Source organism: Enhydra lutris, unplaced genomic scaffold, assembly GCF_002288905.1.
Source record: "Enhydra lutris kenyoni isolate GAN:26980312 unplaced genomic scaffold, ASM228890v2 scaffoldscaffold9, whole genome shotgun sequence".
Lineage (NCBI taxonomy): Eukaryota > Metazoa > Chordata > Mammalia > Carnivora > Mustelidae > Enhydra > Enhydra lutris.
This window is the reverse complement of record NW_019154093.1, coordinates 5102725-5117062: the sequence shown is the minus strand read 5'-3', so window position 1 is coordinate 5117062 and position 14338 is coordinate 5102725. Positions and strand designations below refer to the sequence as shown.

At 44.4% G+C, this 14338-nt stretch overlaps 1 protein-coding gene across 1 annotated transcript in view; it reads left to right on the top strand.

The window, feature by feature from the left end:
* The window catches only part of LOC111143057 (CUB and Sushi multiple domains 2), a 614630-nt gene that overhangs the window by 575898 nt on the left and 24394 nt on the right, over positions 1-14338 (top strand). Inside the window, exons 56-60 of the mRNA XM_022496499.1 lie at positions 2553-2726; positions 6820-7002; positions 11074-11250; positions 12398-12577; positions 13017-13190. Of these exons, the coding sequence (XP_022352207.1) occupies positions 2553-2726; positions 6820-7002; positions 11074-11250; positions 12398-12577; positions 13017-13190 (888 nt within the window). The remainder of the gene's footprint in view (positions 1-2552; positions 2727-6819; positions 7003-11073; positions 11251-12397; positions 12578-13016; positions 13191-14338) is intronic.

Sequence of the window (14338 nt, the reverse complement as noted above, 5' to 3'; positions counted from 1 at the left end):
TCTTTCTTGCCACACTCTGGAACATTCTCTATACTGTAGCCAGAATGATCTTGTTAAAGAATAAATCAAATCACATCACTCCAGTAGGTGTCTCATCATGCTCATAATAAAATCTTAATTCTATACCATGATCTGGTTCCGGGCAACCTGTCCATCCATGTCCTCCTCCATTCTTTCCTTGCTCAGTTCATTCCAGCAGGCTTGGCCTTCTTGCTCTTCCTCAAACACACCAAGCTCATTGTCCCTCTGGGGCCTTTCCTTCCCTCAGTATGCTCTTTTTGTAAAGCTTGCATGACTGGTCTCTTTAGATCATTCAAATCACTGATCAAATGAAACCTCCTCAGAGAGCTCTTCCTTAACCACCCTACTCAAAAATAGCACTCACAGCCTACCCTTGAATACCTTTTTCCTGATGGAGCTTTATTTTTCTTCAAAACACCCCATAGAATTACCTACATTTTTTGTTTATAGTCTCTCTTCTCCACTAGAGTATAATTTCCATAAGAGCATAGATTCTCCTCCCAAACATATAAAACAGTGCCTAACATATAACAGGTACTCAATAAATATGTGTTGAGTAAATAAAAGAAGCTGGGATCAGCTATGGCAAAAATGCGAAGCAAACCCAGTGACGTTGAGCATTGCCCTGCTCTATCTTGTACATCTCAATTCTGGTATTCTCATTTCTTTTTTAATTGAGGTATAATTGACATACAACGTAAGTTTTGGTTATACAACATAATGATTTGATATTTGTATGCATTGTGAAATGATCACCACAGTAAGTCTAATTAACATTCATCACCATACACAGCTTTAGAATTTTATTTCTGAGAATTCTTAAGATCTAGTCTCTTAGCAACTTTCTTTTTTTTATTGTATTATGTTAGTACAGTACATCATTAGTTTTTGATGTACATTTTTGTTTTGATGTACATTTTTAATGTTTGTTTTTGTATTGATGTACGTTTTTGATGTACATTTGTATTGTATTATGTTAGTACAGTACATCATTAGTTTTTGATGTTGTGTTCCATGATTCATTGTTTGCTTATAATACCCAATACTCCATGCAATCCATGTCCTCCTTAATACCCATCACCAAGTTCACCCATCCCCCCAACCCCCTCCCTTCTAAAACCCTCTCTTTGTTTCCCAGAGTCCATAGTCTCTCATGATTTGTCTCCCACTCCGATTTCTCCCCCTTCATTTTTTCCTTCTCCTAATGTCCTCCATGCTATTCCTTATGTTCCACAAATAAGTGAAACCGTAAGATAATTGACTTTCTCTGTTTGACTTATTTCACTTAACATAATCTCTTCCAGTCCCATCCATGTTGATGCAAAAGTTGGGTAGTCATCCTTTCTGATGGCTATGTAATATTCCATTGTGTATATGGACCACATCTTCTTTATCCATTCATCTGTTGAAGGGCATCTTGGCTCACATTTTGGAACTTTCAAAGTATTAGTATTAGTAACACAGTATTAGTAACCATAGTCACTGTGCTGTACATTACATTCTCTGACTTATTAATGTTTGTTTCTTTTGACCTCCTTCACCCATTTAGCCCACCTCCCATCCCCTGCCTCTGGCAACCATCAATCTATTCTCTGTATCTAAAAGCTCCATTGTTTGGGTTTGGGTTTTTTTTTTTTTTTTTTTTTTGAGATCCCACATATAATTGAGATCACATAGCATTTGTCTTTCTCTGAATGGCTTATTTCACTTAGTATAATGCCCTCGAGGTCCATTTATGTTGCCACAAATGGCAAGATTTCATTCTTTTATGCCTGAATAACATTCCATTGTATATATACACTACATCTTTTTTATCCATTCATTTGCCAATGGACACTTAGGTAGCTTCCTTGTTTTGGCTACTATAACTAATGCTGTAGTGAACATGGGATTCTTTTCAAGCTAGGGCTTTCATTTTCTTAAGATAATCTGGCATTCTAATCTTATCAGTGGTGTTCAGTTACAATTTGGCGTTTCGGGAGAGGGAACTTGCAGACTGAAGGGGACAAGTTGGGGACAACTGATGTGGGCATCTATAAATATGGTACAGTTGGGAAAAGACTAGAACTAGCCCTTACTTGGGAACCTGTAGCCAGTGCAGACAGTCCTAGGATGACAGGTTGTCTGTTCTGTGTTATGTTTGCTATGTGTACCACCTTTCTGCCAGAGATACCTTGGGTATGTCCTACGGCAGTGAAGAAATAGGGAGAGGTGTGCACAAGAGGCAAAGAAGAAAGAAAACATATATTGTAGCATACCTGCTACATGCTGAGCAGTTTCCCAGGTATCATCTCATTTAACTCTTAAAACAACAGTTATTACTCTTCATTTCACAGATACTGAAAATGTACAGCAAGGTGAGTAGGCATTGTCTGCTAATGTCAGGTAGTTGTGCCAACAGGAAACAAACTTCAGTAGATAAGGCAGGCTTTCTCTTCTTCTCTACCTGTCACTATGGAAAGCTAGCACGTGTCCTATGATGACAATCCATCCCTTTGCAGAGTTGCTGATATGTTTGCTCTTACCCACAGTGGTGTCCTGTGGCCATCCGGGCTCCCCACCCCATGCCCAGATGTCTGGGGACAGCTTTACCGTGGGAGCAGTCGTGCGTTACAGTTGCACCGGCAAGAGGACTCTGATCGGAAATGCTACCCGTATGTGTGGGCTGGATGGACACTGGACTGGCTCCCTCCCCCACTGCTCAGGTATGGAGATTGGCATGAGGGGGCAGGGTCCAGTGGAACCCTTGCCTGGGTGGAGGTGGAAAAACTCCCAAGGTGTGAGTGTGACAGGTGGGCAGGAGGGAAGCCAATGTTTTAGATCCCCACCTCATAGGCAGTGAGCATAGCTATCAGAGGTCCCAGTCGGACTTCAGCCTTTGGTGGTCTGAGCCCAGCTTCTTCCCTTTGGTCTGCTATGGCCAAGCCCATACAACCCAGTGTAGCAAAACTAGGAAGAATGAAAATTTGTGAGGTCCCCTGTGGTCAGAATCCTGTCCAGACACTTGTTTCCATAAGTTTCTGAGAAGAGTCCAAGCCTCCCTGTTGTTGGGCCCAGGTCCAAATCCACCCCCGTGTTCTTTCTTCCCTGTTTGGGATGCCAAGGCCCGAGCCTGCTTCCTTTTCTTTCTTATCACTGCCTCCTCCCCAGCTTGTCTTATGTCTAGGCTGCCTAGTTTCCCCTACTGCCCTTATACACCAGTCTCAGACTTTTCCTATTAATAAATTTGTTTTAGTATTAATCTCTATGAGGATACTGACAGATGCTATCCAAAGAGCAGATTTAAGAATGTGACAAAGCTCTTGTGTCCATATTATACAAACCAGAAGTTCATCTATAATGTCTTAACGGAACAAAATATTAGAAATTGAATGATCCCACCAATGACAGAAATCACTAACCCAAAAATTAGTACCCTTGAACTTGGTCTCCTTTGAGATGAGCCTGCTTGGCCCCAGAAGGGATCCCATAAGGTGTGTCAACCCCAAGAAGTCAACTGCTTATGTAACTTTATGTTCCTCAGGGAACCCACCTTGGCATTGATATTAACCCCCATCCCTTCCTATGCCAGACCCCCTCTAGAGGTAAGAATTCCAACCTCCTCCTCTTACAGACACCTTCTCCTCGGCTTGGGACCTCACCCACAAGACATGTAGCTGTTCCTGCAATCTGAGTTCCCAGATGATCTGACTCCCAAAATTCAGGGCACTTCCAGAATATTGAACCAAATATTGATTGGGTCTCCCCAGAAAGAAGAAATTCCTCAAGTACTGGCCACTGTTTCAAAGGGCTTCTGGCTGCCCAGGACAGTCCCAGATACATCACTCTAAATTACCACCCAGGACTTCGGCCCCTCACCTTTATTAATCTCTTAAATCACTCACTTCATGAACTGGATGGGACTATGTATTAGCCATGGAGACCCTTTACCTGGACTAGAGGAAAGCCTATGAACCAGGCCCCTAACTTCATTCTGTTTGGACTTCTGGTGGAAGTGACTTGGGGAGGTTGGAATAGAGAAGACAGAGTCCTGTCTCCCGAGTTATCCACAGAGCAAGTTCCAAGAGGAAAAGAGATTCCAAAGAGGAAAGACTTTCATTTCCCATCCAAATGCAAATGCCCCAGTCTCTTCTGTGAATTGTCCCTTTATGTAAATTCTCCCTCTAGACATTTCTCTAAGGTATTGGGCCAATCGTGTTCTTAAAGCCTATTTTATCTATCTTGGGGATCTTTGTTCTCCGTGGGAAATGGAAGTGCAGGAGAAAGAAGCCAGAAAGAAAGCCTTGAACCTCTCATTCCTATTAACATGTATAACCCAACCACACAGCCATTCTGCTGTTCCAAGGTATGGAATCCAAAATCTTTTCTCAATGTAATTTCCCTTCTCTGGAGTTGTGTTAACAGATGCTGAAAAATGACCTACTTGAAAAATGACCTGCCCCAGAAACAATTCTGGGATAGAAAACTAAGCTAGAAAACCTCCAAAACCCTTACAACCCTGAGCTTTCCTAATTTTGTGACTTCCTAAATACCAGTTCTGCATGTGCAAAAAGGGATACTTCCTTAGCCACACCAAAGGTCAAGGGAGACTAGAAACAAGCTGACTCTCTGGGAACATGAAAAAGTGAAAAGCAAGAAAGGAATCTTCAAAGGGCATGGACCCCACTCATTATGGCATATGTTGCATTCGGCGGTTTTATAGCTGATGATGAGTATTCTGAAGAATCGTTTGCAGCCACTTCTCCCATGTATCCATCAAGAATGACAAACACTTCGGAGACCAGAATCGTAGGCAGAGTTTTCCTGGTGACCTCTAAGCACAGGATTAGAAGGGATTATATTAATGCTAAGGCTGAGGAATGAATGAATCTTAAATGCTTTAGATAAGAAATTGAGAGGTGTGAAGAATAAAAGATTAGGAAGTAACACTAGATGTGCACTTGTGAGTAGAATATAATTCCTCCCTTCCTGAAACTTACAGATATCATCTTTTGCAGCACTAGCTCCCGCCAGTCCTAAGAAATATGCATTCAGAAATCCAAGGTCACATTTCTGAGCCTCATTCTGTTTGGCCTGCGCATAGATGATGCATAACAGGGTATAAGTGTGTGGGCTATCAGAACATACAGAAATTTCTAGCATTTGAGACATGCTTCAGGTTGTTCATTGTCCACCTCTGCAATGTCACCGTTTGCTGATATCCCTCAGTAGAGGATCAACAGTTACCATGTGCCCCCATGGTATGATATTCTGTCTCAGACCCCCTTATATCACCAAAAAAACAGCCCCAAACATTACAGTGAGGACTATTCTGTCAGAATAAGCTCCCAGAACTAGAGACCTCCACCCTCAGGCCTGTTGTTCAGGAGTGGAGCTCCAGCTGAGGTCACCTAGCCATTGTGGGAGTTTGTGTACTCACCATCAGAGCTGCCTTCGGGTAGACTCTGTGCAGCCTATTGCATTAGCGGCACTCTGGAAAACTCCAAGAGAGAAGAAAATCTATCCAAATGTGATGGGCCCTCTCTTCCCAAATGTTTGAGTTGAAGGTTGAATGAATCCCCCTTCCTTGGTAGAGAGCAACATGGGTTCATAGAGTATTCTCACCGTCTGAGACTGAATGAGAAAAGGAAATAATTCCATGATCGAGAAGAAGAGACATAAATGGTAGATGGTGGGGTATACATGACTTAAACATTTATTTACTCCAACAAACTAAACATGCTTACTCAGACATTACCATTTGATGCCCACACATGTGGGTTCCTGAAGTGATACATGCCACATCAGATGGCACTCTGTCTTCTCATGAAGTTGCCATTTTTTCCTTCATTTTCCTCTTCCTTCTTCATGCTTCCCATGGCCTAGTCTGATCTTATGATGTCTCCTATACAACTCTGTATTATGAGGGGTGCTGGCTCCCACAAGCCTTGACCTGGTGGCTTTGTCTCCTGTTCTCTACCCTCCTCTACCTCTTGGGTCCTTAGCACTCTCTTGGGTCTGTACAATACCAGGACCCAGATGAATACAGAAATGTAGCAGGAGGCAAGGGGCAAAGAAAGAATGGAATGTGAGAGTCCAAAACATTTCATCTAGAATTCACCTGTGTTACATAGTTGGTGAATAGGGAATCCTCAATGAATGCCCCAGGACCGAGATTCAAGCCAAGCTGTTGGGAAGACGAAACTACACTAAGGAGTTTAGACTTTAACCCATGTGGAGATGTTTCAGTAGGAATTAAGATCAGATGGTTGGTGATTGTTCATTGTCAAGGTTTGAGAATAAAGTGGAAGATGGGTTACAGGGAGAGTTTAGGAGGTGGGGACATAAGGAGACTCTCACAATAGTTGAGGCTAGAGAATGCTGGGCAGGTAAGCTAAGATGCTGGAACTAGGGACAGAGAGGGTGCAGAATCACAGATATTGTGGAGAAGAGGTAAAAGGAAGAAGGAAGAGATGTGGCCAGCTTGGACCAGTGACATTCCACACTGTCACTGGCCAGAGAGCAAAGGCCGATCTCCACCACAAAACCTCCCCTCTGCTTTTTTCCCTTGCTATATGGTCCTTGGGGACTCACCCATGACCTCAGACCTTGGTATTCTCTGACCTCTGAGTAGTAAGTCAGGAAGTAGGGCAGGAAGTAAGGTCCAACTAACTGGGGCAAGACAGTCAGTCAGTTTTCACCTTTCTTATTCCTGAGGCCCAATGCCTCCCCTTAGCACTGGCCCAATATCTTTCTTAGTTCCCCACTGCCAGCTCTTCCATGCTAAAACAAGAGAGTTTGTTTGGTTCTGATCCATAGGAACCAGCACGGGAACCTGTGGTGACCCAGGTATCCCAGCCCATGGCATCCGTTTGGGGGATAGCTTTGCCCCAGGCAGTCTGATGCGTTTCAGCTGTGAAGCTGGCCACATGCTCCGGGGATCGTCTGAGCGGACTTGTCAAGCCAACGGCTCGTGGAGCGGCACGCAGCCTGAGTGTGGAGGTAATGTATGTGACCATTCTGCTTTTCCCCTTTGCCCACCCCAGCTGCTCTTCCCCCAAGTTGCCTGCTCCTGAGCACCTGCCCCCACACTCGCAGACAAAATCCACGGCCCCGTTGGAACCCTTGGCCTGGAGGGTAGTAGTCAACAGAGAGTTCTCAGTCATGCTCACTAGTAATCCAAAGACAAACATAATCCCCACCCTCACCTAAGAGGGGAAGAAACCAGAAGCAACAAAGTTTAGCCCCATTTTTTCATTTATTTCCCATACAGCTCCAACAACCATGTGCCAAATACTATATTAGGTGCTGGGGACACAGCAGTGCCGAGACACACCTCGCCCTCTTGGAGTTTAGTTTAAGGGAAGAGACTGTTACACAGGTATCCAAGGTGCCAAAAGAAATACAAATCTCATTTTTAAAAGACCCTTTAAAGGTAACAGAATTCCCTACTGATGTTTCCTGAGGTAGCTCCAGGGGGAGAAATTATATTTCTCCACACAATCTTGAATTTCTGAAAATAACTTTATTTTAAAACCTCTCTCCCCAGAGTCCAACTTTTTGTACCTGCTCCCAGGATCTCTCTGTCTCTTTCTAAAATACAGCCTGCATAGCACTCTTCTAATGAGGAATCTGTGTAGCCGCTGAGATAAGGGTGTGTGAGAAGGTGCTGGAAGAGGAAGGAAACCATATAAAACAGTCATCTAGCAAGGGGGGCTTGGGAGTCGAATAGGGAACCGTATCATTGCCAGATAGCACCAAGGGCTCCCCTAAGTGAGAGTAGTCAGCATTGACCTGTGTTTTTGTTCAAGCCACATTTTGCTCCAGAGGTGCAGACATAGGGTAGGTGAAGCTGTGGGTGTACAGTTGGGGGTTTTATCAGGCAGCTAAGACGTTGGCAGTAAGTAGCAAGTGAGGAGAGGTTATATGCGAGGGTGAGGGATTACGATGGATCTTGGCATCTATGCTGGGTAAGTAGGGAGCAGGTTTATGAGTGGAGTAAAAGACAATGAAAAGTGGTGGGATCCATGGATTATCAGTGCCATTGGAACCAAAATATCCCCAGAGAATGAATCTCCAGAGGGTATGAGCTGAAGAGATAAGGGGCAGTGGTGAGGGAATGGACCTTGAAATTGAGGTTGCAGTGTAAGTCCTACAGAGTGCGGGGAGATGTTCTGGCCCCTGATCAGGGGACACCTGCCCAGGAAAGGCTACAGATGGAGCCAGTGCCCTCTCCCACTTGTCTGCCTGAAGTCCTGCCTTGTGGTCAGTGCTTTGGCAAAGTTAGTTTCCACGGGACTTTTTTTCAAGTAGGCTCCACACCCAGCAGGAGCCTAAACTCAGGACCCTGAGATCTATAGTTGAGCTGAGATCAAGAGTCAGACGCTTAACTGAGCCACCCAGGCACCACTGTTTCCATAGGATTTTTTAGGCATAGTTAAGAGGTCTATGGTAGTGGGAGAGTATGTTGGCAGGGGGAGAATTTAGTGCATTCTCAAATATCCACTGTGACTCGGGTCCCCTTTCATGCCACATAGTATAGTAGGTATCCCAGCCTGGAGTCAGTCACCATGCCAGGAGTGTTCGGGGACAGAAAGTGGGTGGCTTAGAGTATGGACCTGGAAGTGAATGTTTGTTAGATGAGTGTGTGTATGATATGGACACAATTCTTCATGACTTTCCTTGGCAAGTTCCCACTTACCTTTCAAGGGACTACTCAGATTCCTACCTTCAGCCCCCATAAGCTCCTCCCTTCTTAGTGTGTTTTTTTTTTTCCTTCAAGTATAACAATTATTACATCATATTTTAATTCTACTGTTTATAAGTAGGTCCTTAAGATGGACTGGGCTCCTGAAGGGCAGGGGACATGACTCCCTAATTATGTTTCCAGCACCTAGGCAGCACAAATATTGTTGAATCTGTGGGTGTTAAGGACTACCTGTTGTGCTCATTATATAGGAATCAATCCCAAAGATTTGACTTTGGGACCACATAACATAAATGTTGTATACACTTAGCAAAGTAAAGTTAAATCAAAGATTAGAAACAAGCAATCTCTAAATAGCAAAATCAAAATGAAAACAAATGAACCTAACTTCTTATCAAACTGGTCACTTAACAATCCAGGGAATTATTTCAATTGACTTGAAAAAAGTGGAATTTGACCATGGCATATGTGCCCTGAGGACAAAGAGAATGACAATAAAATCTTCAGTTGTTTTTCAGCAATCATATTATTAGTAATAATATTGACATTACTATCCTGAAACTTTTTGAAAACAAATTAAAATTATCTGTCATTAAGAACCAAGATTTTCAGCATTAAAGAGATATAAAAATAAAGAAGTTAAGAAGACTCATAATCCTAAATTTGGATTGGTAACATCAACATAAACTCATAATGGATTTTCAACTTAAAAAGTTTTTTTCCCAGCTCTACGCCATTCTAGAAGTCTGTATCAATGACCAGCTCAGTAGCAATGAGTACCCTTAATTTTCAGATTACATTTTTTAAATCCATTCTCCATTAAAAAAAACCAGAACTCTTTAGAGAAATGACTGATTCCAGGACTGGGGCAGAATATACAAGATGAACATGGAACATCTTGTCCCTCCAGCAAGGAATCTGCCATAGACAAGTGGGATTATGTCAGAGGAACACAGAAGCCAGCATGGAGAGGCTCCCCTTACCCAAAGATGGGATAATTTAAGCATCAATAAGAATAATTGTGGCAAAAAGTAAAAAAGAATAATTGTGGCTATACCTTGGCTAATTGAATTTAAATAATTTTTTTAAATTTATTTATTTGACAGACAGAGATCACAAGTAGGCAGAGAGGCAGGCAGAGAGAGAGGAGGAAGCAGGCTCCCTGCCAAGCAGAGAGCCCGATGTGGGGCTCGATCCCAGGACCTGGGATCATGACCTGAGCCGAAGGCAGAGGCTTCAACCCACTGAGCCACCCAGGCGCCCCTAAATAATTTTTTTTAAAAAGAAGAATAGTGGCAACGGATGGCAACATAATAAAATAAGTTTAAATCCACGTCAAAGATGACTACTTTGGAGCTTGCTAGGAAACCAAATCATTATTCTGACATCGGATAAGAAACAAAACCAAACACTATCCAGACTTCCTTTATGAATTGTATTTCAGGGAAAACAAATGTTTGATGATGGGCAAGTTCTTTATTAAAGAACTCTATTTATTTATTAAAGAACTCTAGCAAAAAAATAAAATAAAATCTTTAAAAAAGATGATCTGAAATTCAAATATTAAAAAAAACCTCTAGCTAATGCAGAAAGAATTATCAAATTAGATATCACCATTTTCTGTCCCCTAATGAAATAACAAATCTAGTCAACAATCAGTGCTGCTTAAACCATTGAGCAAACCACAAACGGGGACTCTGTAACACCAGGAGAGGCGGGCTTACCTGAACCCATTTGAACAACCTCAACATCACGAGCAAGGAAACAGCCAGACATCCTGTGCCTCCTGATGAGGTGTAGTAGGAAAGACAGGACCGCCTGTGAAGCGCCCTTGCTAAGAACTGAACTTGACTCAAAGGAACTACAGGGGACAGAGCAACATGGGGAAGAGCACCTCACTGGTGCACTTAGCAACATCTGGGAAATGGGAAATTGCACTGGAGAATTTACAGATAAATTCTAGGAGAGGGAACAGGGATCTCGGAATTCAAAGAGGCTGGGAGGCATGCCTATCCAAAGTCATATTGGATCATGATTCAAACAAATCAACCATAAAAAAGGGGGGTGGAGAGTACAATTGAGGCCAGTTAGGCACGGTTGGCTATTTGGTGATATTAAAGAATTGTCTAAAATTTTAGGTGGGATAATAAAACAGGTATAGTCTCCACTTCTCAGAAAATTAACAACAACAAAATAATAATAATAATTCATTCAGATCTCTCCTTCCCCTCGGGGGGCACGATGATCAGGCATCTCAATCCATAGGGTCCTGATGTAGCCTGCCGTTTGCCCTCTGGGCCACTCTCAGCCCCCCGGCTGACGCCCACCCTGGTTCTGGTGAATAATGCACTTCTCTGGCTTCCTAGTGATCTCTTGTGGGAACCCCGGGACTCCAAGCAATGCCCGCGTCCTGTTCAGTGATGGCCTGGGCTTCTCCAGCTCCATCGTCTACGAGTGCCGGGAAGGCTACTACGCCACGGGCCTGCTCAGCCGACACTGCTCGGTCAATGGCACATGGACAGGCAGTGACCCGGAGTGCATAGGTGAGAGCCCAGGCCCTCTGGGCTCCGTGGCAAGTGGTGGCCAAGGCAATTGGGCTCCTCCATGCCAATGAAGGCTGTCTATGGGAGACTGGGAAGGCTGGCCGCAGTGTGGGGACTCGCTTCCCAATGACAGGTCTATTTACTGAGCACATACTGTGTAACCACCACTGAGCTAAGTGTCTGATTTGATTTGCATCATGTCATTTGGTTCCCACCACAGCCCACTTGACATATGAGATGACTGAGGCTCAGGGAGGGGAAGGGTATATATATCTGCTATTCCTCAGGCTCTCAACAGTTCCTTAGGCTTCCTTGTTCTCTTCTGTGGCAAACTCCTATGGCTATTGCCTTCCAACATCTTCGTGGGTTTCTCTCAGCCTTGGACCCATCCCCCACCGATCCCCCCGCCTTGCTCTCAAGCCTCATATAACCCCATTGGTCCCATTCCCTGCTCTTCTCTGGGGCAGCCCCAGACCTTTTTCTTTGGGAAGTAAGTCACTGTGGGTCCCAGACAGAGGGAAGTAGTAAGATAAAGGTATCTGAGAACACCAGCCCTTTCTAAGCCCTAGCCTATGATTTCAGGTCTCTCCCTAAATCCCATGTCAACTTCACTTCTGTTCCAAGGCCAGAGCTCACTCAATACCATAGCAAAGATATGACCATTGCAAGGTTATAAGACCCAGCTTCTAAGCCGCTGGCCCTACAGAGGCCTCCTAGGCAGAACAACAGGTAATAGCATGCGCCCCTCAGTGGACAAGTTGTCTGCTGAGGTCCAATAACACAGGCTCTTCAGTCTGAAAACCTCCCTCTCTGAGCCCCAGCGTCATTTAGGAACGAGGCTCTCTGGGTACTTCCTGAGAGGAGTGGGCTTTGAATAAGGATGGTCCTCATAGCCCAAGTTGCTGGGGTGCTGAAGGATGGTGGGGGTGAGGACAGTACGGATGTGGGAGGGCCTTTGCGGAGAGACGTGGCCAGAGGGACTTTAGAAAGGGCAGCGCCCAGCTGGAGCCTGGGAAGAGTCAGGGCATCTCTGATCTGATTCTTCCCTCCTGGACGTGTGCAGGGAATACTAGGGATGGCATTGGAATGCTGGGGAGAAATGAAGTCTGTACCTAGAGTAAACCATGCTTTATCTCCCTTCTCCTAGTCATAAACTGTGGCGACCCTGGGATTCCAGCCAATGGCCTCCGGCTGGGCAATGACTTCAGGTACAACAAAACCGTGACGTTTCAGTGCGTCCCTGGCTACATGATGGAGTCACATAGGGTGTCTGTGCTGAGCTGCACCAAGGACCGGACATGGAATGGTACCAAGCCAGTCTGCAAAGGTGTGTCTGAGGGCTGCTCATGTGGACACAGGGCCAGAGAAGATACAAAAGTGAGACATGGGCCTTGAACATATAGCAGGGTGGGAACAGAGGAGGCAGAGCCCTAATACCATCTTGTCATGGGGGGTGTGAGGTGAGGACTGATCCCTGAACATCTGCAAAGAGGGAAACAGAGGTACCAAGGTAAGTCCTGGGCTCTGAGCATCAGGGGAAGGACTATGCAGACAAAGGAGTGGGTTGTCACACTTGAGGGCATTGTAAAATGCAAAAGGACCCCTGGCTTCCAAATTAAGAGGGAGCATTCCTGATTCTCCCTGCTTAGCCTAGACTCTCAGTAGGCACAAGGTAGCCAGTGACATTGGTGCTGGGGAGTTGGGTCTAGTGCCTGCCCTAGGATAGCATTGGAACTCAGTGTGCTTTGGTCTCCCCCTCCCCCCAGCTATCATATGCAAACCACCTCAGCTCATCCCCAATGGGAAAGTGGTGGGATCCGACTTCATGTGGGGCTCAAGCGTGACATATGCCTGCCTGGAGGGATACCAGCTGTCCCTGCCTGCGGTGCTCACCTGTGAAGGGAATGGATCCTGGACTGGAGAGTTGCCTCAGTGTTTCCGTAAGTTTGCTTATGAACAGGGCCTTTGTGCATCTTATCTGCTGGCTCCTTCCCCTTCCCTCCTCAGAGCTCTGCTACTGGGAGGCCTAGAGTAGGTAATAACCATCCCCCTACCAAAATCAGGGAGCGGATTTGCCAAAGACACTCTTAAAGGGAGTTTAAAAGAAAACAATGAGACTATCCTACTGAGCCCTGGACACCATGAGGAGTCACAGTGAAAGGAAATTAAGCCAGAGAAAAGGGAGGTGTTTCTTAACATGAAAGGTTGTTTACTGGATAGGATAGTTCCCAAAGATCTGGAAGGTGCTCATGCTGGAAATGTGCCTGTCTTTATGAAAAATAGCCTGCAGAGAAAAGATTCCTGGAGCATACATGATTTTTTGATGAAAGAGTTTATTTCTTATCCACCTGGCCTAATCATGACCCCAAGAGCCCAAGTCCACCCCAGAGCTCACTTCCTCACTTATTCCTGTCATACCACATAATTGGACTCTGGAAGATTCTCTCAGTGTCCATGCTTTGGACAAGTAGAAGACCTAATTTTTTTCTACTGGGTATTTATCTAATCCTGTAGAAAACTATCAACATACTCATGACATTGAATTGGTACCTCTGAAAATTTGCTTCAGTTTGGGAAATTTCAGCAGGAACTGGGAGCGGCAGCTCAAATGTGGACACAGGAAAGGCAGCATTGGGTGCTTGGTCAGCCCCTAAGGCCCTTTGTACACCTCCAGAGAAACATTAGGAAGGTAGCAAGTCTCAGAGTCGAGTCTGGACTCAGAAACCCTGCTTTTCTTCTTGAGAAAAAGCTAAATTGCCTCTGAATAATGAAGTATGGTCATCATAAAAAAAATGTAAATGTATCTGAAAATACAAAGAAGAACATAACAGTCCTGTGAACTCTGGCTGCCCGAAGATAAGCAGGTCTCTCTGAGCTCTTGACTGTGCTTCCACCCCAACCACAATGCTTTGGACAGACAGCTGTACAGTTTTCTGCAAATGGTATTAAATCATGCTGTGCAAGCTAGTTTGTAACTTGTCTTCATTGATAGGCCATCACCACCTTTTTGTTTGTTTGTTTGTTTGTTTTGTTTTGTTTTGTTTTGTTTTTAAAGGTTTTATTTATTTATTTGACAGAGATCACAAGT